At 43.9% G+C, this 24,452-nt stretch overlaps 2 protein-coding genes across 7 annotated transcripts in view; one reads left to right on the forward strand and one right to left on the reverse strand.

Moving 5' to 3' along the window:
• Window positions 1–16,109, reverse strand: part of RGS20 (regulator of G protein signaling 20) — a 31,361-nt gene extending 15,252 nt beyond the window's left edge. Inside the window, exons 1-2 of one of the 4 annotated variants that reach the window (XM_015855602.3) lie at window positions 15,783–16,040; window positions 821–1,186 (exon numbers count right to left, since the gene is read on the reverse strand). In XM_015855602.3, the coding sequence (XP_015711088.2) occupies window positions 821–1,186; window positions 15,783–15,905 (489 nt within the window). In that variant the 5' untranslated portion in view covers window positions 15,906–16,040. Of the gene's footprint in view, window positions 1–150; window positions 332–525; window positions 758–820; window positions 1,187–15,782 lie in introns of those variants that run through there. The other 3 variants (XM_085539564.1, XM_032442728.2, XM_015855601.3) reach the window with 3 other exon arrangements.
• Window positions 16,110–22,211: 6,102 nt separating this feature from the next.
• Window positions 22,212–24,452, forward strand: part of ATP6V1H (ATPase H+ transporting V1 subunit H) — a 34,633-nt gene continuing 32,392 nt past the window's right edge. For 2 of the 3 annotated variants that reach the window (XM_015855596.3, XM_085539562.1), the window contains exons 1-2: window positions 22,212–22,285; window positions 23,417–23,543. In XM_015855596.3, the coding sequence (XP_015711082.1) occupies window positions 23,440–23,543 (104 nt within the window). In that variant the 5' untranslated portion in view covers window positions 22,212–22,285; window positions 23,417–23,439. Of the gene's footprint in view, window positions 22,559–23,416; window positions 23,544–24,452 lie in introns of all 3 variants that reach the window. The other variant, XM_015855597.3, reaches the window with a different exon arrangement.

Genomic DNA, 24,452 nt, shown 5'->3' on the forward strand with positions numbered 1-24,452 from the left:
GTCGGAACCCGCGGAGGGGCGGCGGGGGGTGATGCTACCACTCGTGACGAGGGGAGCCCCGCGATACCGGCGTGAGGACCGCAGGCTACGGGGCGAGGCAGCCCCCGCCCTGTCCCGTCCCGTCCCGCCGCGGGACCGAGCGCTACTTACGGTGTCGGCGGCGGCGGGGCCCCGTGGGGCGGCCGTGCCCGCTCCCACTCCCACTCCCGTTCCCGGCCCGGCAGATCCGCGATCTCCGCCCGGGGACGGCGGCTCCCCGGCCCTGCGCATGCGCCCCTCACCGACCGGAGCCGCTGTTTGAGGCCGGGGGAGCGGAGTGAGGCGGGCAGTGGGCGCTCGGAGGGGAGATGGACCGGGGGGAGCGGGTGCGCGTGTGCGTGTGCTCGGGGGAGGTGGGTGGGAAGGGCCGGAGGGGGAGGCGATGCAGCCGCGGGGCTCGCACAGCCGCTGAGGTTTTCAGTGATGCCTTAAATGAGAGCCGCGTTTGTACAAAGCGGGAACGGAGCACGCCCGCACGTTAAGTACCTGCAGGGATGCATCCTCCCGCCCGCCCCCTCCGCCCGTCGCTTACGGCGCCGCACCGCCGGTACACGGAGCTACCGGGGGCAGCCGGGCAGGGGCCGCCCCCTCACCCCGAGAGCTGTGAGAGCTGCCCCGAGGCCGCGCCGTCGGGACGGCACCTTCCCCGCCCGCGGTGCTGCGGAGCCCGGAGCCGGCTGGGGGACGTGGGCGGACGGCGGCTTTCCCGCTGCGGGAGGAGGAGGAGAAGGAGGAGGAGGAGGAAGAGGATGGGGCGGAGGCGGCCCCGAGCGGTACTCACGGCGCCGGGAGGCTGGAAGGCAGCGCGGGGCTGCGGCGGCGCGGCTCCGTGGCACGCCGGGCATCTCCGGCGCTCCGGGGAGGGGCGGCGGCGGGGCGGTGGCGACGGTGGGGCGAGGAGGGGGGATGCCGGGGGAGGCAGAGCCCAGCGGCCACGCAGGAGGGCGGCGAGCGGGCAGCGGGGAGCCGTGCCGCCGGGGGCCGGCAGAGCCGTCAGAACCAAGGGGCCGAGGCGGAGCCCCGGGGCGTCCCGACGGGGCGCACAGACGAAGCGCGGGCGGGGCCGGTGGGAGGAGAGCTGCGGGCGGAGGAAGGGGCTGGAGAGCAGCGCTGAGAGCGGGGAAAGGGGCCCGGCGGCCCGCGGGGGCTGTGGGGTTGCGGGGTGGGAGCGGGACGGGGAGAGAGAGAGAGAAAGAGAGAGAAAAGACATGATAAAATAAACAGCCTTGGGGGTCCCTTCCAGCTCAGGACGTTCTATGATTCTGTGACCCTCCTAACAGGGAAATCGAGCAATAAAATAAGCAGAACCGAAGCACCGAGGCAGGAGTCACCGCGGAGAGACACTGTCCAGGGTGCTGAACCCACCCGGCTCCATCTCGGGACTGTCCTGACTGCTCCGCAAAGCCGCTCCTGTTTCCCAGCAGTAAATCAATACAATCTTCCCCTTTCCCAACAGAATTGCATGGTCCCGGAGGGGAGGAAGCCACCCTGCTACAGTACGAGCCCAGAATCGGAAGATGCAGAAATTACTCACGCCATTCAGATTCTGCCTCCCTTTTCTTTAGCTGCAATTTCTGTCTCTTTCAATTCTGGGCTCGTTTTATTTACAGCCGTTCTACCTTCCCCTTTTCTGGCCCACAGCCATTGCCTTGGCATCAAAGAGAATGAGAAGAAGTGAGGCCTGCCTAGTGTGAAGACAGCCTTCTCTGCGGCGGTGTGCTCTCCCCCAGGGCCTACACCACTGTCGCAACACTGTTGGTGTGAGGAGAAGAGGCTTGCCTGAGTTGAGGCTGCAGGGAAGCTGCCATTCTGGCACACACGGAGTCTGCTGTTGCTTGGCAGCACAGGGAGCTCCCTTAGGTCTGCTCAGAGGGGTAAGCTAGGAAGCTGGACAATGTTCCCAGGAGAGAGGAGACAATAGAAAGAGCGTTTCTACTGTGTGATGGTGAGAAGCTCTTCTGGAAATCACTGCTCTTTTTGTTGTGGCACAAAGCACGTGACTGGGATGTTTAATACATTTCTGTATTGAATTACAGTTGTCATGGCTTGGTCAGGACGTATGGATTAACGATTAGTACTACATGGCCCTGCCTCACTCCTTGGCAGAGAAAAAGAAAGACTTGGTGAGGGTTCCAGCTCTTCCTCTGTCCTGAGATCAACAGCAAGACACCTGCTAACATCAGTGGCCTCTGCCTCCAGCTCTCAGCCGTTCTGCAGGGATGGGCTGAGGGCAGTAAGCTGGTGTGAGTCCCTTAAGCCCCCTCTAGACCAGAGCCATGTCAACAAGGGCACAGTGTAACCCTATGGGAGGTATGGGCTTGCTCTGTTACTCTTGAGGGGGGAGGTGGAGTGGGGTCATGACCAACTAGCACCTAATTAAAGATGGTCGGTTTCTTCAACATGAATAGTAATGCTGAATAGTGTCAGTACAAACAGGCATCTTCCTCTCCTTTCTTCTTGACTAATGACTGCAGGCTGATGTTTGGCTGCGTAAGGAAGGACTGCATAAAGGAGAGCCTGAACTTCTTTGAAAGGAGGTTTATAAAGATGAGGAACTTCAGAAGTTGAGATACAAAGATTCATTCCCTTTCTTTGCCTAAATGAGTTTTAGCATGTGTTTTTCATGCACTTATGGGAAGACAGTTCCCTCTGACATCAGAGAAACCTGCACTACTTGTGTGCTGCTGTGGCTGCACATCCAGTCCCCACTGCTGCATCACTACTACAGGTTAATTCTACTTCACTAGGACAGAGAGAAAGCAAAATGTGAACACCTCGTCAACCTGTTTGTGAGTTCTGGGTCATGGAAAACTGACGGTTTACACATGAACTGTGTATTTAAGAAAACTAATCCCACATAGTTGCAAGTCTTTGTAACACACAAGGTAAGTATTAAATCACATCTCAATTTCAATATTGATATTATCTATTACTATATAAGGCATTATAAATAAATACATCCTTATTAGACTCTCATGAACGATTGTGGAAATGAAGCAGCCTGCAATTATCACAAATCTGAACTAACTTTTAAAAGCTTGTCACCATTGAAAACGTTAAGATCGTGTTATGATAAAGGCAATATAGAATATGCATTCGTATTTTAATAGCATTGTATTGCAGCATTCTGTCAACCAGACTTAATGCCACTCAATGACATAATGCCAAAAGCATTTATTTATTGGCTTGCTTTACTTTAAAGTTCTAGGACAGACTGTGGGCCTCACTCCTCAGCTCCCTCTCCTTGTCCTAGGAGAGCTTTTGCATGTTTTCAGGCAAAGGAACAGGTAGCCTGCTTGCTTTATATATACCAATCTATTTTGCTGTTCCCTGCTCACTTAGATTGTTAAGTAGAGATTTTCTAGACTGTTGAGTGGAGTTGATTCATAGAGCACTGGGGAGCAATTCAAACAGAGGTGAGGAGCCATGTTTGCCTGTTTTCAATGACATGAAAGTGCCTTTGCCACAAATTACTTAGAGGCTTTTTTGGGAGAGGAGATATTTTCAGAAGTAAAATGACTTTACTTGAACTTCTTAGGTTTTGTTTGTTTTTGTTTGTTTATTAATATCAGTGATATTCTAATATTTATTTTATTCCTTAATGAAAACTCAAAATGTGAATATATGTTTATAATCTTAAAAGATGTATTTGAAGTTTTGCAGTGAACATGTTGCAGATGATATTCTGGGAAATTAGTTTCTTGAACTTCTAGCTATTAGTTTTCTTTCAACATTAGTTACTTAAAGGTGAAAGCAGCTTTCCTTAATGGACCCATCACTAGTTGGTTTCAAAAAGAAGACTTAGGTTCAAGGCTGATGGGAGGCAGAATAAACCAGAGTCTTACAGGATATTAAAGAAGCTATACAGCTGCATGGAGCAGTCCACAGAGAAAACCTACCCTACATGCAGGGCCTGCGTGTTACTGCTTGATTTTTTCACAAACATTAATGGAAACGCATTCATTTTTCAGCTGAATTTATTTGGTGTTGTGAAATTTACACCGGGAAGAAGTTCCTCCTGTGGTTATTTACCCTGTTCAAGTGTAACTGTTCAGTAGGAGGCATGCAAAGCACAGAGTTTCTCTTAGACTTTTGCTGGTGCTGTGCTAAAACTTGTGGATGCATTGTTAGGTGGCCGTATTAACTTATGCTTGAAAAGTTATTGTGATTGTTACACTTGCTTAGATCTCAGTGCAGCTGGAATTGTTTGCTATCGATGGCTCTGCTGAGAACTTTGCTTCCACATGGTAGTTTTCTGGAGTGATGTGCTGTCACAAGGTTGGCCAAGGCTCAGTGTATGTTCTGCCAAAACTATCAGGCTCTATTTCTTTCTGCTACATCACGATTATTTTTTCATGCTCTTCTTCCAAAATTGAGCCTCATTACTTGAAGACGTGGCTCTGTATGCAGCTTACACCTGAATCCTTAGTGACTGTTTTATTTTAGATAGTGATGAAAAATATTTCTCCTGACACATCAGAGACACTCTTTGGAAACTAAAGAGTCAATCCACAGCTGGTGTGAATCACAGATCTATTGAGTTCTGTATATCTCTGAGTATTTCTATCAGTCAGCGCCTACTCTGAAGTCTCAGGAAGTCTGGAAATCAGCCTCTGCTGTCTCCACTCACAACCCTGCTCCTTTCCCACTCCTACATATCACATTTTTGTTATTTCTAAGGATGAGGCAGCTTAAGGAGAATTGAGCCGGAATTGAACATTAGAAATAAGGAGTGGCTTTCCAGTAATAGGAGTGAGTGCTGTGTTTTACAGCATCATTTAGTCCAAGGATGGCTCTGCTCCTGTTGTGGCTCCCATCCAACTAAAGCTTGCAGGCACCATAGGGTGTGTGAGCCCTTGTACTGAGGTCTGGGTCACAGCCCACATGGTGAAAAACCTCGTTGACTCAGAGTTGCTGGCAAATTGACAGGCAGACTACTCAGGGAGCCGTCGGCTTGGGCAAAGAGCACCTAATTAGAAACTGCAATATGACATAAACAAAAATGAAATTTCTGCTGGAGTAAGACTGCATTAAGAAACTATGCCATTCATTTCATTTGCTGCGTTAGACAAAGCAATGTCTGATCTGAGTGAATTTTGTCTGGCCCTCTTTGGCGTGAACAAATAGCAGTGAAATGCTTATATTATTTTTCTTGTTTTAATCATGAGCTTAACATACATTTCTAATTCTACCCTACTCTTTCTATTTGTCCTTTGCATAAACATTTGAATTATTTGTAATCATTAAAAGCCCTACACTTTGGCGTTGACTTTGGAGGAAAACTCTCCCATCAGGACAATGTTGTGCTGCTGTATGTCCCAGTGACATTAGGAAACGCGTGCCAAAGATCTGATAAAACATTGGCTTCCGCATTTAAAATCTCTGGGTTTCCAGGCGATGGAAACTGCTCAAGTAACTCATATATCAAACTTCCAGAAGGTGTCACTGTGCACCTACTATTTGAATGGGGAACCTCGCCAGTTGAGGATTAATAAGGTTATGTGCCAAAGCGCTATTCCTATCAGGGGTCTTTTTCTCTGCCCACAATGGAAAGCAACCAAACTAGATCTGGGAACAAAAAATACTTTCCTCTCTTCGTGATTGGGAAAGGGTATCAACATCACTCAAGAGATTCATATCCAACCACAACCTTCAGAAATATTCCCAATATCCGGTGTCATAAGTAAGCAAATTGTTATGCAGAATCCTTCCTACTCCTTCCTACTGATAAATACTTAATATAGTTAAATTATAGAAGAACTGAAAAGTGACATAGCTGCAACTTTAAGGTCTGGAAAACTACGAAGGTACTTTGTAATTATATTCCAGAGCTGATTCAGAAAGGAAGATTGATAGATTAATTTAGAACCAATGCTCCTGAACAGCTTGGTTTCTCACAGTAGTATCAAAGTGTCTTTAGAAGCCTGGTTGCACAAAGTGGCTGCACATTAATATTGTGCCTTGACAATATTCCTGAGGAAGATGCTGGGACTTGAGCTACTGCCTTGTAATCGAATTTTGGGCCTTAGAAAATCTGGAGGGATTTGGAGAATAATGTAGACCTCTTAAAAGACCAATGGGAGAAAATTTGCTAGCCAGATGTAGGGGAGAACGTGAAAAGACATGATGGCTAAAATACATATTAATTCCTTTGATGAAGAAGGGGAAAAAAAAAAAAAAAAAAAAAAAAAAGAGGGCAATAAGAGAATGCAAAAGAGTACAAGGTTAAAAGAAGTTATACACAAACTAGAATGTTCTTGGCTGGTAGATACTGGCACAAAGAGCAGATCCTGCATTTGCTTCATTTCATACTAGTTTGAGGTAGTAGCTACTGGTGTTACTCCAGCATGATCTGTGTGTTCACGTCCCTGTTTGTGGCAGTGTAGTTGAACTGGATGAACTTAAAAAGTTCCTTCCAACTCTAAGGATTCTCTGATTCCGCAATGCTGAAAAAGATCTTCAAATGATGATTTGAGGAAGGGGAGCAGATCTGATAAGAATGATGGAGAGGGGCAGCCATGATTTTGTTGGAGAAATAGAAACATTTTAGATGGTGTTTGCCCCAGCATACGAAATTAGCAATGGCAGATAACAAAGACAGATTTGGAGAGGCCAGGTCATCCCTATTTTGTAGATATTCCTATGGAATCAAGAAGAAAACCCTGTGGCTTCCTTGAAAAATCTCCTACTAATCTAAATCAGAGAAGCCCTATGTAAACCTACCCACATAAGCATACATGCCTAGATTACACAAACTGTGACTTCAGATAGCAGAAATTACTGCCTAAATGTCATGCTTGATTTCAGCTTAGGGCCAGCCTCACAATTGATGTTGGTTCCCAGGTCTTCTTTAGTGCCACAGATACTGTCATGGACGCAGAGGATCTGTTCTGAGCTTTGTGGGGATGGTATGTGATTTTTCCCATGAAGGCATGTTTCTCCCATTGGATGCTGAGAGAGGAAGGCACTCCTTCCTGCAGTCCGGTCCTGTTCCCCTGGCCACCCCCAGGCTGTCTGCCACTTTCCCTGTAATCACAATCAAAGATACAATACACTTTGCTGTGAATTCTAAAAGCATTTTAGGAGAGGGAGAACAGAAGTTCAGATGGGTAGAAACTGGGACAGACCCAGTTTTATATCTCCCCTTTACACATTGCTGTTCAAAGCAACTAATTAAGAGTTTCGGATTGGTGGCAGTTTCCCTGTGACACCGCTGTTTCTAAAGACCACTTCTTCCTCCTGGGCAGACCAAAAGTCCCTGCCAGCTTCCTTTCTGCAGTTCATTTCAAACCTGTTCAAACACTGAAAAGACAAAGTGGCCCCCAAAATGCCCTGTTTGCAACAGCCTGTGCTTTCTTCTCCGATCCCTAACACCCTTATGTCATTTTTCCTAATGATCTGAAAAGGCTGGTAGAAATCTAGTTGAGTTTGGCTTTTCTTTCTGTTTAAAGGGTGCCTCCTCACCACGCAGTCTGATACTCAAGAGGGCACAGATTTCTATGTGTCTGAAACAATTCTGCAGTCTGAGCATGCCGCTCTTGGTCAGGTAAATCATTCAAGCAGATGCTGTTCTGTTACTTAAATGAAGCATATGCATTCATCTGCACAGGGCCTGTACCAACACAATGGGCAGTGCAGCAAGGAAGGCTGGTCTGCTATAAGAACAGTAATCATCCTTCAGAATCAGATATTTCAGTGAACAGCAAGTAATTCTAGTTTGAAGAAATGTCCTTGTTGTTTAAGGCTCTGACTCAATGTATCAGTCTTTGACAGAGAACCAGCCTGCTGCTCCATGCCAAACCATCCAGATGATCTGTATCAAAATGTAGAAACACTCCTTACTGCTCTTATTTAGCACCACTTGTGTGAATCTGAATGCGAGTTCCAAGTACCAGAAGCTACAAGGAGTGTGGGTGTCAGAGCTTATTTGTGATGCTCAGCTCCAGGAGTGGTAAGGAGTCCCTGAAAGGATATTCCTTTCCCCAAAGACATTCCTAAAATGGTGTTTAAATCAACATTTTTGGTCATCAAATGAGAAGATTATGTTTTTTATTTCAAAATTAAGCACTGCAGTTCAAGTAATTGGATGCTTTAACGTCTTATAAGCCTCTACTTTTCATAATAAATGCTGATTGTTATTCAGTTAGAGAATAAATAAATACTTTATCTTATCTCCAAGGCTGATCCATGGGTTTTGCTCTTGTTATCCTGCTAACCCCCAAAGGGAACAGGCAGGTTGAAAGAATCATTCAGAGATGTCTTTGCCTTTATTGAGCCCAAAGAACTCAAAACCAAAGTGCCCAAATATTTCTTTGGAATCAGTGCTGGGTGCAGGGGTGGGCTATGGGAAATCACATCCAGTCAGTATAGAGGCACAGACCCACCAGGAGCCAGGTGTCACCGCTGCACATGTTCACAGATCCTTTGCATTTCACAGGTGGCAGCTTTCAGCACATCTTTTGGACGTGACTGTTAGGAAAAAAAACAGCATTCTGCCTGCCTCAGAATTAAGTTGTTCTGCTTGTGATGAAGCATAGAGTTCCCTTTTTGGTATAACACAGCGCTCCTGTTCCCTGCGTGAACTCTGAGAGACATGTGATGGGCTCTTCCCTGTGTATCCTGGTGTGGCAGGGGAACCCTAGCAACCTGGAGCTGGGCTTTGAAATTAAGGTGTTTATGGTAGGGTTTTAAAGAGTTTTTCTTTATGGTGAGGTTTGAAAGAGCAGGTGAGAGAAACCTATATGAGGAAGGGCTTGAGGAGAGCTGATCCTAGCAGCAAGGGTCAGATGATACTATCAGACTCACACTCAGAACTGCCCTTGGCAGTACTGCAGCTGAGCAACTGGAAGGGTGTGTTAATTAAGGTGGATTGGCTGACACCTGTGACCCAAGCACAATTTATTCTGGCATGCGGGGATTCCTTTGACACACAGAAGTCACTGAGAACTCTGAACTCAAAAAACGCCAACCTACCACCATTCCTCTTTCTTATTCTGTATCATTGAATTTTCATTTTTAATTGGCAATCATTTATTTTCATCCATCTGGGTGTGGGAGATGTACCATGGAATAAACATTAGTTCCTCCTACCTCACAGACACAGAACTACCTGCCTTTTTAAGAAGCTGCTTCTAAGGTTTTCCAGACAGAAAGAGTGTCTGTTTTTATTCTGTATCCTTTAGCTTAACTGTTGATTCTTGCTCATAGAAGGAGATCCTAAGTTAGTATATTTTTAACTACCCATACCTTGAGTTGTTTGATTAACATTCAGCTGAACAGGTAAGATATTGGTCAGTGAAATATTTTATTCCACTTAAAGAAGGTTGTAATGTATTAATGAAATCAAACTGTATTTCAGGCCAGTCTAGGATTGCTTTCTAACAACATTCTAGAAGTACTGTAATAGTTTGGCTTTTGTGATCACTGAATTCTTCCTCTGACAGTAATATCCAACCAGCTCAGGCTTTGGCATGAGGGACTGATTTGACACTATACTTACATCATCCTTCACTTGGGAGCAAGAGCTTCAGAGATCTCCCCAGACCCTTCACAGACCTATACCCAGTTGTTAGTATATCTACTGGCCACACATGTAGAGCTCCTTTTTTCACTGTGAATTTCACTGATCTCTCAGGCTGGTGGCCTGGCTGCAAGAGGTGGCCAACATCAGCCTCTGCTTCCGGAAGGGCCCTCTTGGATTTGGATGTGGCTAAATGTGGAGGGGAAGGGGATGACTTTCAACTCTGGCTGCAAGGGAATTCCCTATGGATTTTGGTTCAGGCTCACTGAGTACCTGTTAAGAAGGAAAAATGAATCTCACATCTCTACTTGGTAAAGTCACATCAGAGAAAGGTTTTCAACTTGGACTGCCACAGTTTGGGCAAAAGCAGTAAATAATGGGCTATCAAATGAGAAAGTGCTCCTCTGTCCTGTGTCAGGCCTAATTTCAGGACAGTGTCTGAGTCTGTGATTCACAAATGAAAGGAGAGGCCAATCTCTAACATTATTTGGTGTTTCTGCTGGTGGTCACCTTCCCAGAAGGGTGCTTTTTGAATCCAGTTCCTATATATCCAGTTCTGCTCATCTATTACTGAGATAGCCAGTCCCTACCTTGAAACTATGGGCTTTAGTGGACACCAATGCACTTACATGCAGTGGCATATCAGTCTTGTATCTTTTCATTCCCAGTTATTAGTTTTGGTTCCCTCACTCAATACAGAAAACTGTAGGAGCTTTACCCGACCTTCAAAGAAAAATGTCTTTGGCACAGTGTGTGTTAAGCTAGAAGAACTCCCACTTCAGAAAAATGTGCTGAAAGACAGAACTCTCACCCTCCAAATGACTACTACAGTCTTTTTCACAGCATGAATGACCATAATAACTGCTATAGAGTTGGGAGTGAGTAATGCTGAAATAATCCCAGCATGCTTTTTGAAAGTGGCAATTAATGCAACAAGTTTTTCCTTGGAGGAATTCTCTTGAAAATGACAGAAAACGTGGTGAGTTTCTACCAGACTTCTCTATAGGGTTGGGGGGGGGGGGGGTGTCTTAATCTTTGTAACAGATCGGCTCAAGAAATGGACCCCAATAATTTGATGAACAGGATTGATAGTCCAAAAGCATGCAGAAGTAGCATTTCCTTAGTAAAAACACATCAGGAACAGGATAAACTCCTCTTATAAAAGATACATGTCAAGAAAGCTAAATTAAATGGCACAGACAATGGCATATTATTTTACCTCTTATCTATTGCTAGTCAGGAAAATAGCCCTTTTTCCCCCTTAAAGAACAGCGTATCCTCAAATAAGTTGTCAGTAAGACTAGATAATCATAATTCGGTGGTGTCAGCACTCTGTAATACTCCTATTTCTCTCCCAGAAGTCTGGCTCCAGTTGAAGCAATGCTGCTCATGAATAAAACAGAGCACCAAACATGTCTCAAATTTTACAGCTGCTATGTAAGAGTAACTGTTCTGGCAAACATGAAGAGTGTTAGCTGCCAAGTGATTCAATCCACAGACATGCAGTTAGCATCCCCTGCTCATCTCAAGCATCAGAATTAAACAAAATGTGACTATTAAACTGTATTTCAGCCTATTTAACTAGGAAAAATGCCTGTTCAAAAGGACAATAATAATTTATTATTGGTATAAATTACTCTTTGGTTTGCTTTCAACATCGTGTGATGCAATCACAATCTTTATGACATACAAGTGCTACTATGACTAAGCGTGAAATAATGACTTCACCAAATAAACAATACTGCTATGAAAATCTACTCAGCAGAGATTATATTGACTACAGGAGGTGAGTCTTTTTACTGATATTAGGGCTCATGCTGCTCTTATGAAAGACATGACAATACCTGACTTCAGCAGGACAGTTATCAGTAATTAATACAGCATTTATCACCTGAAGACATAGAGTGTTTTGCAGAAGAGTGCAATCACGAAAATGACACACTGTCTTTCACAAATAGAGGGTTTGGGGAGTTTTTAATGATTTCTGGAGTTCTGAATGGATCCCTATTCAATCAGACAAATTATGATTCATATCAGTAGCTGACTAATCTGGATGAGCTATGCATGGTCATGAGCAATTTCCACGTTATGTGCAGTTAGTGGAATAATGTCTGACACCTCCAAACTCAGCGGATGTTGCTCCAGTGTGCTTATGTCCATGTCAGTTTCGGCCTTGTCTTGCACACAGCTCAGACTGGTGAGACTTGGTAAGCAGAAGAGCAACACTACTGTAACCAGAGTGTCATCTGGGTGCCCATAAGGCCTCAGCCTACTGCTGGTTGTTTGGCGAGGCTTGAGAGCTGCTCTCTGCCTTTCCTTGGCACACACCTCATTTAACAAAATGTTTTTCTTCACCTTCCTTCATCTCTCTGTTCCATGACTTGGGGAACAGTAGATAGAAAGGTATTACAGGTAAGATAATCTCAGAAGAAGATGGAAAAGATTTTGCTTGTCAGGGGCAAGAGGGTTGCTCTCTTGGAAAGTTGAGCTTGAAGCAAAGGAGATCCAGCAGCCAGCAGGACCTCCCCTGCCACAGCCCATGCCACAGCACCTGGGCAAGGCAAACAGGACAGACACGGTGATGGTGGCCAGGTCCAACCAAGAAGTCAGACCTTTAAAGCAACATCATAATACCACGGCAGGATGGAATTCAGTCCCCTGGTCAGGGTTAATACCAGGGCCCTCAATCACCTGGCAAAACCAAACTGTCAGGGGACAACAAAGGTCAAGCCGGGAAGTTAGCCTGGCAGTTATGGTCTCAACCAGGCACCTCCATTCCTACTTTAAACGTGACTGAAGCTTTGCCAGAGACCAGCGCTCCTCCTACACGGCTCAAGCAAGAAATAAGCACCCAAGGTTGATCTTAAATAGAGCAGCTGGGCCCATAGAAAGGTGTGGGTGGAAGCCCAAGGTGTTAGGGACACTTAGGCTTATTAGTACCCTCAGACAACTGACACTGCCATCCTATTTGCACTTCTCCAGTCACGTGTTGTCCATAGGCATATCGTTTTTGTCAAATCAATTGAATCTGTGGCCTATATACTTAAAAATAATAATTACACTATGTGAGTGAAACAGATCCTATTCAGATGTAACCTGGACACAAATGAAGATATGACACCTCTGAGGAAACCAGCTTCATTCTCCTCTGAGGCACTGAGATGTGTTTAATAGGACTTTAGACAAATGTTACCATTAGGAAAATACTGTGACCTATTTGTACCCTCTCATTATATTCCTGCTCAGTGTAGTGCTTCTGGGCTGTTGTTAGGGAACACTGGGGGCACATTAGAATGTATCCACGGTAGTTTTGGGTAAAATGACTCTTTGCTTCTTTGTGCTGAGCCTGGTAAAATAGCTTATTTGCTTTTGCTTTTTAACTCTTTTTACAAAACAAGATAAAACACGTCAGAGGGAAAGATATTTTCAACAATGCAAATGAAGTTTAGGAATATCTAACTGAATCAATTTAAACATCATGAAGAGAATTTAAAAGGACTTAGCTCTGCTTAAATATTCATCTTGTAGTTCAGTTGCTCTTTAAAAGCATGTTCAGGAATAAATAAGTCTAATCAAGTGTTTTGTTAAAAGATTCTTTTTTTAGCCCCATTTATTTAATGTTTCAACATTTTGCCATGTTGAATTAGAAGGTGAGTTGCTCTCAGAAGCAGCTACTGCTCACATTCAGAGGCATCACATTCAAAACCTCATCTAAGGCTGAAGGGAACATCAGAATTAATGAGTACTGTGGAATCAGTCTGATCAGAGTCCCTGTCAGTCAAACAAATATATGGGTCTAATGACATAGTTTGCCCACAGTGATCAGCGTCACACATAGAAATACTTAACTAGATCAAATCTGAACTTTCTGCTGACTTCAATGTCACTGTGAAAAAAGTTTTAATTTCATCTTATCTATTCCGGGAATGTAAGTGATAAACTGGTCTTCAGCTTTACAAATTTCATTTCCTAAGACCTCGGAAATCATGCCAAGCATTTCTGTCTTGGTTCCCTACCAGTAAAAAAGGAAAGTATTGCTTTCCTACGTGAAGTAAAGCTTGCAATTTATTTTATTTTCTCAGTCTTAGGGCTGTACACATTCCTAAGTGGGTATGTTTTGTAATTTCTATCTCTAACACAGCCCCTTTGGACACCTGGTAACTACTGGTAGTAGCTCTCAGATTGCATGCAGAGACTGAATAATTTGCTAGAATGATTTATGAAGCTGTGTAAGCATGTTCCCCCAACACATGCAGTCTTATATGAGATATGTCAGAAATTTCACCGCAGATAATCTCACGAAGCAGTTACTGAGCAGTTTCCAGGCTGTCCCTGCTTCCAGAGATCAGAGCCATGCTGGTGGAGCTGCAGCATTGCGCAAAGTAAACACAAAGCAAAGTAAATGGGACAGGTAGCCAGAGGGACAAGGGAAGCTGGTAGCAACGGTATTTAAAGAACTATGGACAGTGAACAACCCTAAGCCTTGCAATGTCATTTAAGTCCCTCCATAAACTCCTTTGCAGAGCAGTGAAATATGTTCTACTCTATTAGGTCCCTGACTCCATCCTGTCCACTATAGTCTCAAAGATGCATCAACAAACTACAATTTCAGGTCAGAGACAAGCTGAAAGGAACAGTTCATATAGAATGAATAACAGGGCAGCTAAACAAGACCTGACTGGGGACATGAGCTCTGAAGAACACAGGGTTCCAGAAGCAAAGGCTATCAAGGATTATATTAAGAAGTAGTTGTGCATGTGACAGAACTCCAGTTCCCTTCAAGAAAGCCAAGAAGTTGCCAGGATAAACAGACAGATAACTAGGTGGAATGACATGAAATTTTAAAAGTACTTTGTTGATGAGGAGGAACAGGTAACTGACAGTGGCAAAGCTGGCTGAATATTTCCTCTTGGTAAACGCACTATCACTTAGGATTTCTGATGAGTGTATTCCTGTCTATAATTCAAGCGAAATGGCCCCCAGGAAGCAGATTTGTTGGCTAAGGAAGTGGGATGGAGAAGCAAATTCTTGCTTTAACTTAAAGGTACGTAGGGAATGGCTTCTTCTCCCTTCTTGCCTTTCACCAATGAGATCTGCTCTTCTGATAGGTTACTTTAGTTTCTCTTCACTCTGGTTCTAAATTAATCTGAGAAAAAGCCAACAAGCTATGCTATTTCAAAAATGTCTGAGTTTTCTGTTTCATTTTCTTCCATACCATGAACCAAGGTGTATTACTTCTGCACCAAAGTTTTATTAAGATAATTTCTTACACCTGCTTCTCATGCTCTGCTGAGGGCACAGGAAGGTGCCCTTCACCATAGATTATGTTGGTTCAGCCCTCAGACAGCTTTCAGGCTTTTGACAAAATCTAGAGGATAGATAACAGTTGTTTTTAATTAAGAAAATGTTTCATCTGTAACATTCTAGTAGATTTTAGTACTAAACTATTTGATTCCTTTGAGATATCTTCGTTTGTTAATTATCATTAAAAAGCATCTGAGGTAGCATCAGTAAAAATGCAGATCTCCTCAGCATCTAATTGCCATGAAACAGCATGTTTTGCCTCGCCCTTTTACCACAGATAAGCTCCATGAGGTATGAATCATTTTTATGAGTTAGATATATGCATTTAATTTATTGTTTGAAAGCAGACTTAAAGGGAAGGCGGATCGCTAACTCCCTTGTCCTTGTGGTTATAAAATGCAAAGGAACAGAGAGTAGAGGTTGGGTCTCAGCAACAGAGGAAAGCTACTGATGTCTTGGTGACAAAAAGTCTATAGCTGTTATATATCACATTCACAGTTTCTTTTAGCTTCTCTCCAGGTAGAGCGTCATCATGCCTCATCATGAAGGACATTGGGAAACCCTGAATTCTACCTTTGAATTAGAATGATTCCTTTGCAAGGGACCTACAAAGATCACTGAGTCCAACTGCCTGACCACCTCAGGGCTAACAATAAGGTTAAACGTGTTTTTGAAAGCACTGACCAAATACTTTCTCTACAGTGACAGGTATGGAGCACCAACTTCCACTCTAGGAAGCCTATTACAGTGTATGGCCACCCTGATGACAAAGAAATGTTTTCTAGTGCCCAGTCTGATCCTCCCCTGGTGTAGCTTAGGTGATCCAAGCATCCTCTTCTTCTCCTCACAGGACATGCCTCCCATCCTTTTTACCACCTTTATCTTCCTCCTCTGGATGCAAACTTTAAAGAGATCTTACCTTGAAAAGCTGCTGCACCGTTTTAATATCCTCTTCATTTTCATTTTGCAGGGCATCCTTTGCTTGACAATTGTCTGCATGGTAGCTGTGAGTCCTGAAGTAGAGCAGAAGTTGCCTCCACATTGAGAAATAAAAGGCTCTTCTTGAATTCAATCTTGCAGTGACCTTTCTCAGAAAACCACCAATTTTATTTAACGATGAAACAAAACCAAATCCCAGACATCGGGCTGAATGACAACAACATAGAGATGGCTTGTCCTTACACCAGCGGGCAAATGTCAGGGACTCTCACAGCTTGCCAGCTCCTCCTGTGGTCTCCAACATTCTGGAGACAAACAGGATTATCTGCCCTCAGATATCTACAATGCCTCATCCCCTGAGCACTGCACCAGCTTAGAGATTAGATTTACTGCTCTGTGGGTTTTAGCAAGCTGAAAGGGAAGAAGAATGGTGTGTAGTGGTTGAATATCTGTCAGAGAAATAGGCTGTAACAACCATGAAACACATCCTATCACAAAGGAAGAAGCAATTCACCATGTAGTTGTATTCTGCAGACAGTACCAAAAGGAGATGCCTGCCTTAGGTCAGTGGTACCTGTCAATCACATTTTTTTCTAACCGACTGAACAGATGGCCTAGCGGTAATCCTTCCAGATCCAAGGAAAACACCACATTAGAAGCAGCCCTGTCTGAGGGTAGAGATGAACTAAATATAAAGACTAAGGCTCCAGGTAGATTATTAATAGTTTACTCTCTTAGCTTTGCAGAGGACTGCCAAGCCCTTGTCTCCTGTTTGTCAACTCAGGATTTATTTTTTGTCCTTTTTGTAAAGCAAATGGGAGAAACACAAAGAAGTAGAAGGAACATTGAGCAATGCTGAACTTTTAATTGCAACTGTTTAATTCACTAATTGCGAATGTTAATTGCAATTCTTTGCTGTTTATAATTCTGTTTTAAAGAGAATTAAGGAAGCAATAGCATTCCCTGTGTGGAAAAGCCTTTAAAAAATTCTTATCATTCAGACTGCATTAAGTCAAAATCACACAACTTAATGTGCATTGAAAATCAACTTTTGAATTTATTCATTGTTTCAAACAAGTTCATATCTTAAGTTATTCTTATTGGCATTAGTACGAGCTGAAACTTCCAAGTGAGAATTTACCATAAACAGGGACCTAGAGAGTTTCTATTTTGAGTGTTGAATGGGATACTTTATCAGTTTTGAAAGATTACTACAGCCGTTTCAATCTGAAATATATCATAAAATGGTTTAGGATGGAGGGGACCTTAAAGACTATCTACTTCCAATCCCCTTGCCATCCAGTTTTTTTCCCATTACGACCTACAAGTCCTTCTCTGCAGGTCTGCTCTGAAGGAGTTTTTCTCCCAGTCTGTACTCATATTTGGGATTGCCTGGATCTAACTACAATACCTTGCATCTGGCTTTGTTAAACCTCATTAATTTCTCATGTGTTTGCTTTTTAAGTGTGTTCAAGTTCCTCCGGATGCCATACCTCCTTCCTGTTCTGTCAGCTGCACTACCCAGCTGGCTGTTATCTTGCAGAGGGAACTCTCAATCCCACTGTCTGTGTAACTGATAATGTTGAAAAGCATTGGTCCCAAGACATCCCTCCTGGGGGATGTTACTTGTGACTGGCCTCCACCTGGACATGATTGACAACTCTCTGGCTATGATGATCCGATCAAATCTTTATCCACCTAACAATCCAGCCTTCAAATCCATTTCTCTCCAATTTACAGATAAGGATATGGTATGGGATCATGTCAAAGGCTTTGCACAAGTACAACTAGATGACATCAATTACCTTTTTTCTGTCCATCAACGCCGTTACTCTGTCATAGAAGGCCACCACATTAGTCAGTCATGATCTGCCCTTGGTGAAGCTGTGCAGGCTGTCTCATATTACCTCCACATCTTGCACATACCTTAACACCACTTCTAGGAGGATCTGCTCCATTATCTTCCCAGGCACAGACATGAGGCAACAATCTTTTTCTGCTAAGACTAAAAAGTTTTGGCAATTTAGCACTGTAGGTATACTGTAAGTGTAATGCTACCCACTCTTATACTGCCTTTTGTAAGAAGAAATGTCTTTGTCACACCTCTTTCTTTTCAGAGAAATCCAGTTAGTGCTGAGGAGAAAAATACAGAACAACGAGAGAATGCTGCTTCCAGCATTTGGCTTAACAAGCTGAATTGCACTAGAAATCATTGCCTAGAAAGAAAGCTGTTGTATAAGCTTTGGTAGTAAGCCTGACTTTGGCAGAGTTGTTGCTGAGATTTAGGTAAGCATTCTCATTCCTGTCCTTCGTATAGAGTTAATCTCAACAGCATCAGGTAACTCAGCATTTACTTCTACCACCAAGACGCTACTGCTCTGATCTAGCTTCTTCTGTCAGGTAAGTTAGAGGATCTCTTCCTTTTTCTATAACTATTTTATCCCAGTGGTAGGCTTCATTTCACCTGCAGCACATTCCCAGAGAAGAGAGCTCTTTCCACACGTTCAAGTGCCACCCACTTGTTCAGAACTGCCATCAGCACAAAGCAAGTGAGACTGCAGCAGAGAGGGATGGTAACAGAAGAAGCGCTACTGTAGGCTGCGAAGAGGTGCTGAAGAGTCCAAGATACTCCAGCTTTCAATACAGAATTGAATACTCATGGGACTGAGAGACACTTCTTACTGATCTCCAAATAAGACACCTTCTTTTTAAACTTCAGCTGCATTTATTACTCAAGTCTATAAAAAGGTACCTTTGCTCTGACCTTTACGTTCCTCTTTCTGCATGGTGCTTCACTTTCAATTTTTGGACAATATAGCATTGTACCAGTCTATTAGGGGAAAAATTGAAGATACAGTCATTACAATAATATGTCAGCTTACTTTTCTTTCAGTTCCTACTAAGGATAAGGTACGTGTCATACACTAACTGAGCATGCAGAATATAATTTCAAAGAGGTTGTGGAGCAATCAGAAGATTTCTTGATAAGAAATTTACTAAATAGTGGATCAGTTCCTTTAAGATCTGATTAACTTTAAAGTAAATCAGCCAAGTTCTAGACTAGAAGCCACATCATTCTGTATTGGTTGCAGGAAGCATGGTTTAGTCTTGTTTAAAAAAAAAGTACACAAAATAACCATCTCCCACAGTGTCACAGACACTGAAATGAAGATAAACTAAAAGTAGAAGACAAAGAGCCAAAGCAGTAAAGATAAAGCTGTGGGCCAATCCTGCTCTAATTACCCAGGAAAAAGCTTCAGTGAATTGAGCCCATTGAGAACACTTCTGTGCTTGTGAAGGGGAAGACCCTTCTGTGACAGCTCTTCACTATTTGACAGGAGAGACGAGCATCTTGGGTCCCCCACCATCCTGCCCCACAGGTTCTCCCCGATGCATGTGGCATCTTACTGTAAGGCAAACCTCCTATTTTATTATGCATGCCCACAATATCAAAGGTAGATGTTGGTGATATGGCAGTAAGGGCTGAACTTCCCCACCAATATTCCATTACATGTTTTTTCTGTGTGACAGATGGCAGCAGAGGGGCAGTCTGACAAGATGGTGCCTGATGTGGAAGTACGTGTTAAGCAAAAGTGTGCCACTGAATTCCTCCATGAGGAAAAATTGCATCCACTGTCATTCATTGATGCTTGTTGAACATTTCTGGAGACCAAACAGTGAATATGAACACAGCAAGGCAGCGGGTGGCACATTTCAGCAGTGATGACAGCAACATGAAAGACAAGCCATGTTCCAGACAGCCATGCAGATTTTTACAAGCACAACACGCAGGCACTTGCTCATTGCTGGTGAAAATGGTGGTGACTACATTGAAAAATAGTGTTTTGTAGCTGAGAATTTGCTCTATCAAATAATTATTGTGCTATTTGTGTGTGCTGCAGTTTCCAGGGAAATAAATAGAAAGAAGTGCACCTGACACTGAGATCTGTGATAGAAAATGGATGCCCTCCTGCACAGCCATGGATGGTTCATGCTTGAAGAACTCATGCTAAGAAGCCCATGCCTGTGGCTATCTTCCCTTCCCCGTCATGCAATGCATGTACTATTTTCTTTCCACTTGCCCTTGAGGGTGGGTTTAAAGCCTTGGGAAAGTGGAAGCGTGAGAACTCAGAAGCCCTGGTCTGAAGCCCTGGATGACCTTAAGGTCAAATGAGGTGCTTATTTTAGGATAACACTGAGACTATCCCCCATGCTTTTCAAATGTATAGATACCACTTCAAAAATGTACTCCTTTACAGTTTAAATAGTTTGTGGACTAAAGAATTGTACTCACTTCTCATTACCTTTTACTTCTGTTTTTAGCTGGATGAGCTTTCCAAGTCACTTCTATACATGCTGGAAACTTGTATGGACATACAAGAGACAGCCAGGTGATGCAGAGAATGCTGAGAGGTTAAATGGCAGACGTGTAAAACACTTCTGCAATTTGCAGAATACATGAGAGATTATGATACACAATTCCTATTACAAGAAGGAAAAGGGAACAGAAAAATACTCTCACGATTCTACTATTTGCAGTCTTACTGTGAGGATGACTCATCTGCATCCATTTTTCATAGTATTAAACTATTTAACATGTTTTTTTTTTTCCTTTAAATGTATTCTCTGTGATCCAATCGGTGACTTTTATTCCTGCATGGTCAAACTTAATTCTTCTCTGTGCTTCACACATGAGTAAGGTCACCTAAATATAGCAGCATTAGCGTTTAGTGGATGTGATAAAAATTAGTTAGGTGAGATTAGTTTTGCAGTACCAGAATCCTAAAGGCTGGATGCTTATGAACAAGGTGGAACATAGCACTTCTTCAGTCATAAGCTTTAGCAGCATCCAGTTCAGAGAATCAAGCAGCATGGATAAAACACTATGGGGTGCTCTCCAAAGCTGATGGCATGGAGTGGGGTTTTACAGTTTGCTCAGATAGCATCTTGCTGTCTTTAAGGACCACAGTAACTGACAAATGCTTGAGACATGCTCCTGTAATTATTATAGAATGGTTTTATTTCTAAAAGCCTACTCTTGCAGGGCAGTGAAGTTCCTTAACACAAAATGCCTCATTAGACTCATACTGGCTGAAATTCTCAGATGTGCCAAGGTGTTTGGCAGATGAGGGATGAAAGCACGCAAACCTGTAGTAACCCAGTATCCTGTGACAAGGTGGTACAAGGTTAAACTGTGTACCTGCCAAAGGAGCAGCACTATCATTTGAAAGGTTTTCACTTCACTGCCTACTTCCTTTCTCAAATATTTCTGAACAGCAGACTCCAGCCAGATGCTTTTTTGTGCCATGAAGGCCCTTCTTCATGGTGAAATTTCGCTAATAGACTCTATTAACTTGCCTGGTATAAACGTCATGTTTACTATTTGTAGTTCCTTAAAAATGCCCTGGAATTCCTATTACTAAATTAATATCATTAATTTATATCGCAATTACTTCTCTTTTTGCACTTCTCTTTCTGCTAATTCAGTAGATGCATACTCCCAGCCATTATGACATTCCAAGGACACAGAAAAGCTATAGGAAAATATTTCTTTACTGTAGCCTCTCAACAGCCGGTGAAGCACCAGAGACCCCCCGGCTGCCCCTCCCTTGGCACAGCTCCATGCCATTCCCTCGGGCCCTGTCGCTGTCACAAAGAGCAGAGCTCTCATAAAAGAGGAACTGGTTATAGCAAGGCCTATCCGTGCCTCTCAGCCCTGCCTCCGCCAGCAGCAGACAACCCATCCAACCCATGCCATGGGCTTGCATCAAAAACAGTGTTACTAGCAGGAACAGGGAGGTAATTGTCCCCCTGTACTTGGCATTGGTGCGGCCGCACCTCGAGTACTGTGTTCAGTTTTGGGCCCCTCAATGCAAGAAAGACATTGAGGCCCTGGAACGTGTTCAGAGGAGGGCTACAAAGCTGGTGAGGGGTCTGGAGCACAGGCCTTATGAGGAGAGGCTGAGGGAGCTGGGAATGTTCAGCCTGGAGAAGAGGAGGCTCAGGGGAGACCTTATTGCTCTCTATAACTTCCTGAAGGGAGGTTGTAGTGAGCTGGGGGTTGGCCTCTTCTCTCGTGTAATCAGTGATAGGACCAGAGGGAATGGTTTTAAGCTGCGCCAGGGGAGATTCAGGCTGGACATTAGGAAGTATTACTTCTCGGAAAGGGTAGTCAGGCATTGGAATGCACTGCCCAGGGAGGTGGTGGAGTCACCGACCATGGCAGTGTTCAAGAAACACTTGGATGTGGTGCTGAGGGATATGATTTAGCCAGGAAGTATTGGTAATGGTTGGACTAGCTGATCTTCTAGGTCTTTTCCAACCCTGGTAATTCTGTGTATGTGTGAACCCTCTGTGCGCAATCCGAGGTCGTTTGGCTCTCGGCGGCCGCCGTCGCCGTCAGCTGAGCGGCGTCACGTGGCGGCGGGCGCTTTGCTGCCCAGCGTTGTTCCATCGCTCCGCGCTGCCGCCGGCCTCACTGGGGTAAGTGTGCGCTGTCCGGGCCGTGCCGCTCAGCGGGGGGGTGTGCGGGGCTCCCGGGTGAGGGTTGCTGGGATACGGGCTCTGTTGCGGAGCTGTGAGCGCTCCGGTTCTCTCAGGGGGTGGCAGCGCCTTCTTACTCCGCCTCACGGCCTCCCAGCCCGCCCCGAGCCCACTCGTGGCAGCCCCACGGCACGAGTTAGTGATGGGACGGCTCCTGTAGTCGCTGAGGGGCAGAGTGAACGTTGTCGTCTTTGTGGGCGTCCGATCACAGAGGTAGTTGGAAGGGAAATCAATTTCATTGCTTTATTTTATTTCATTTTGCTCTTGTTAGCATCATGTTTTCATTCAGTGATGTTAAGGTGCTCTGCCTGTCAAGGGTGAGGCAGACAGTTTGCTCTTAACTTCTGTAAGGGAAATAGAAAGGTCCACAAACAGGTTGGGATGGGAGGCCTGGTCCGGTTTGGGTTGTAACAGATTCCTGCTCCAGCCGGGCCCTAAGCAAACACACTTCTTGTTTTGGCATCACGGTCAGCTGGAGATTAAATCATAAGGGAAGGAGAAAGCAGAAGTGGTGAAGGTCACTATTTTAGCCTCCTTAAGGTGGTTCTTACTTCATATAGGGCTTGTTTTTTTTCTGTTAGTGTACTTACTGTGCTTCTATACTATTTTTATTTAACTGGTCTAATAGTTGTAAGTAGCCAAAGTAGATCAGTCCTAGAGTATGGTGGGGAGGGTGGTGTGCTCATGCATGGAATTGTCAGCCCTACCATCAGTCCTAATTTGCAGGTGGCTTCTGTTATATGTAGGGCTACTTGAGCTGTGTAGAAAAGATGGTTTCACTTGGTTCTTTGAGAATTAACAAGACTGGAAGAAATTTAATAATGACTGAATCCTAACAACCTCGTTTGTGGTTAGGATTCAGTGTATGGTGTACTGTTATTTGCTTCAGGGAACTCACTGTGGTAGGTGCTGTGCCAAACTTTCATTTCTCAGAAAGTGCTGAATATGATTTTAGGGAATGGAGGACTTGCAAACAGATTTGTTACCTTATTTTTCACTTGAAAGCACTGGACAGATACTCTGCTCTTTAATACTTAAACAGAAGGTCTCAATTATGGCTTTTATTTCTAGGTGCGTTCTAAATATCCACTAAGATGGATATCCGAGGTGCTGTAGATGCTGCTGTCCCAACAAATATCATCGCTGCCAAAGCTGCAGAAGTTCGGGCAAACAAAGTTAACTGGCAATCCTACCTCCAGTAAGTAAAGTCTTTTCCGAAGTCACTGGCTAATTTATGACTTATGTGTTAGACTTCTTGGGATTTTGGGGTATACTGGAACATTACAGTGCAGGACAGTCTGTCGTGGTGCCATTAGAAAACAAGTGGAACAACTCAAAGAAGTCCAGGAAAACAAGCAAGTAAATCAAGGAATGGTTGGAAGCAAATACTTCCTTATGAAGAGAGCTGTGCTGCCGTTTCACATTAGGTCAGAATTTACTTTGGAAGTAATAGCAATGGAAATAAGTAACAGCAGTGGAAACAGAGAAATAAAGAGGACAGTGGAACAAGGGGGTGGAAACGGATTTGTTTGTGAGGCAGAGAATGAGGTAAAGAAATGGAATTTTGCTTGTTCTCTCATCTCTGTAACCTGAAGGAAAATGCAGAATTCTTGTATCCCTGCATTAGTCTTGTCTGATATTCTTGACTGGGAGGAATATTAACGAAGTGTGAAGTAGTGTCATCTCTTGAGTATCCAGGTATAATAGGAAATTACTTAATTATTAGCTGGTTTCTAACTCAAGTGGTGGAAATATTACCAGAGGTACAGACCGTGCTCCTTATGCTTTCTGATTATCACTGCATCACTTCAGAAAAAGGCGGGTCTTTTTCCAGATGGCTGTGATTCTTGTGTAAGTATATACTATACACTGAAAAAAAGAAATAGCACTGTAAAACTGCATGTGCAAGATGAGAAGTGCTTGTGCTGGGTAGCCCAGAAACTCATGAATTCATAACAGCTGACTTGAGTGCTTTGTTGGGTAGCCCAGTATTGCTGGTTCTATTTGTGATTTTTTAATTTTTAATTTAATTTTATTTTTTGTTGTTCCTGCTCTTTATATGTCTGCATGGTAAACTGGATTAGGGAACTGATCTGTTGTGGAAATG

The sequence above is a fragment of the Coturnix japonica genome, chromosome 2 (genome assembly GCF_054131305.1).
Source record: "Coturnix japonica strain WE chromosome 2, WE-NBRP24, whole genome shotgun sequence".
Classification (NCBI taxonomy): domain Eukaryota; kingdom Metazoa; phylum Chordata; class Aves; order Galliformes; family Phasianidae; genus Coturnix; species Coturnix japonica.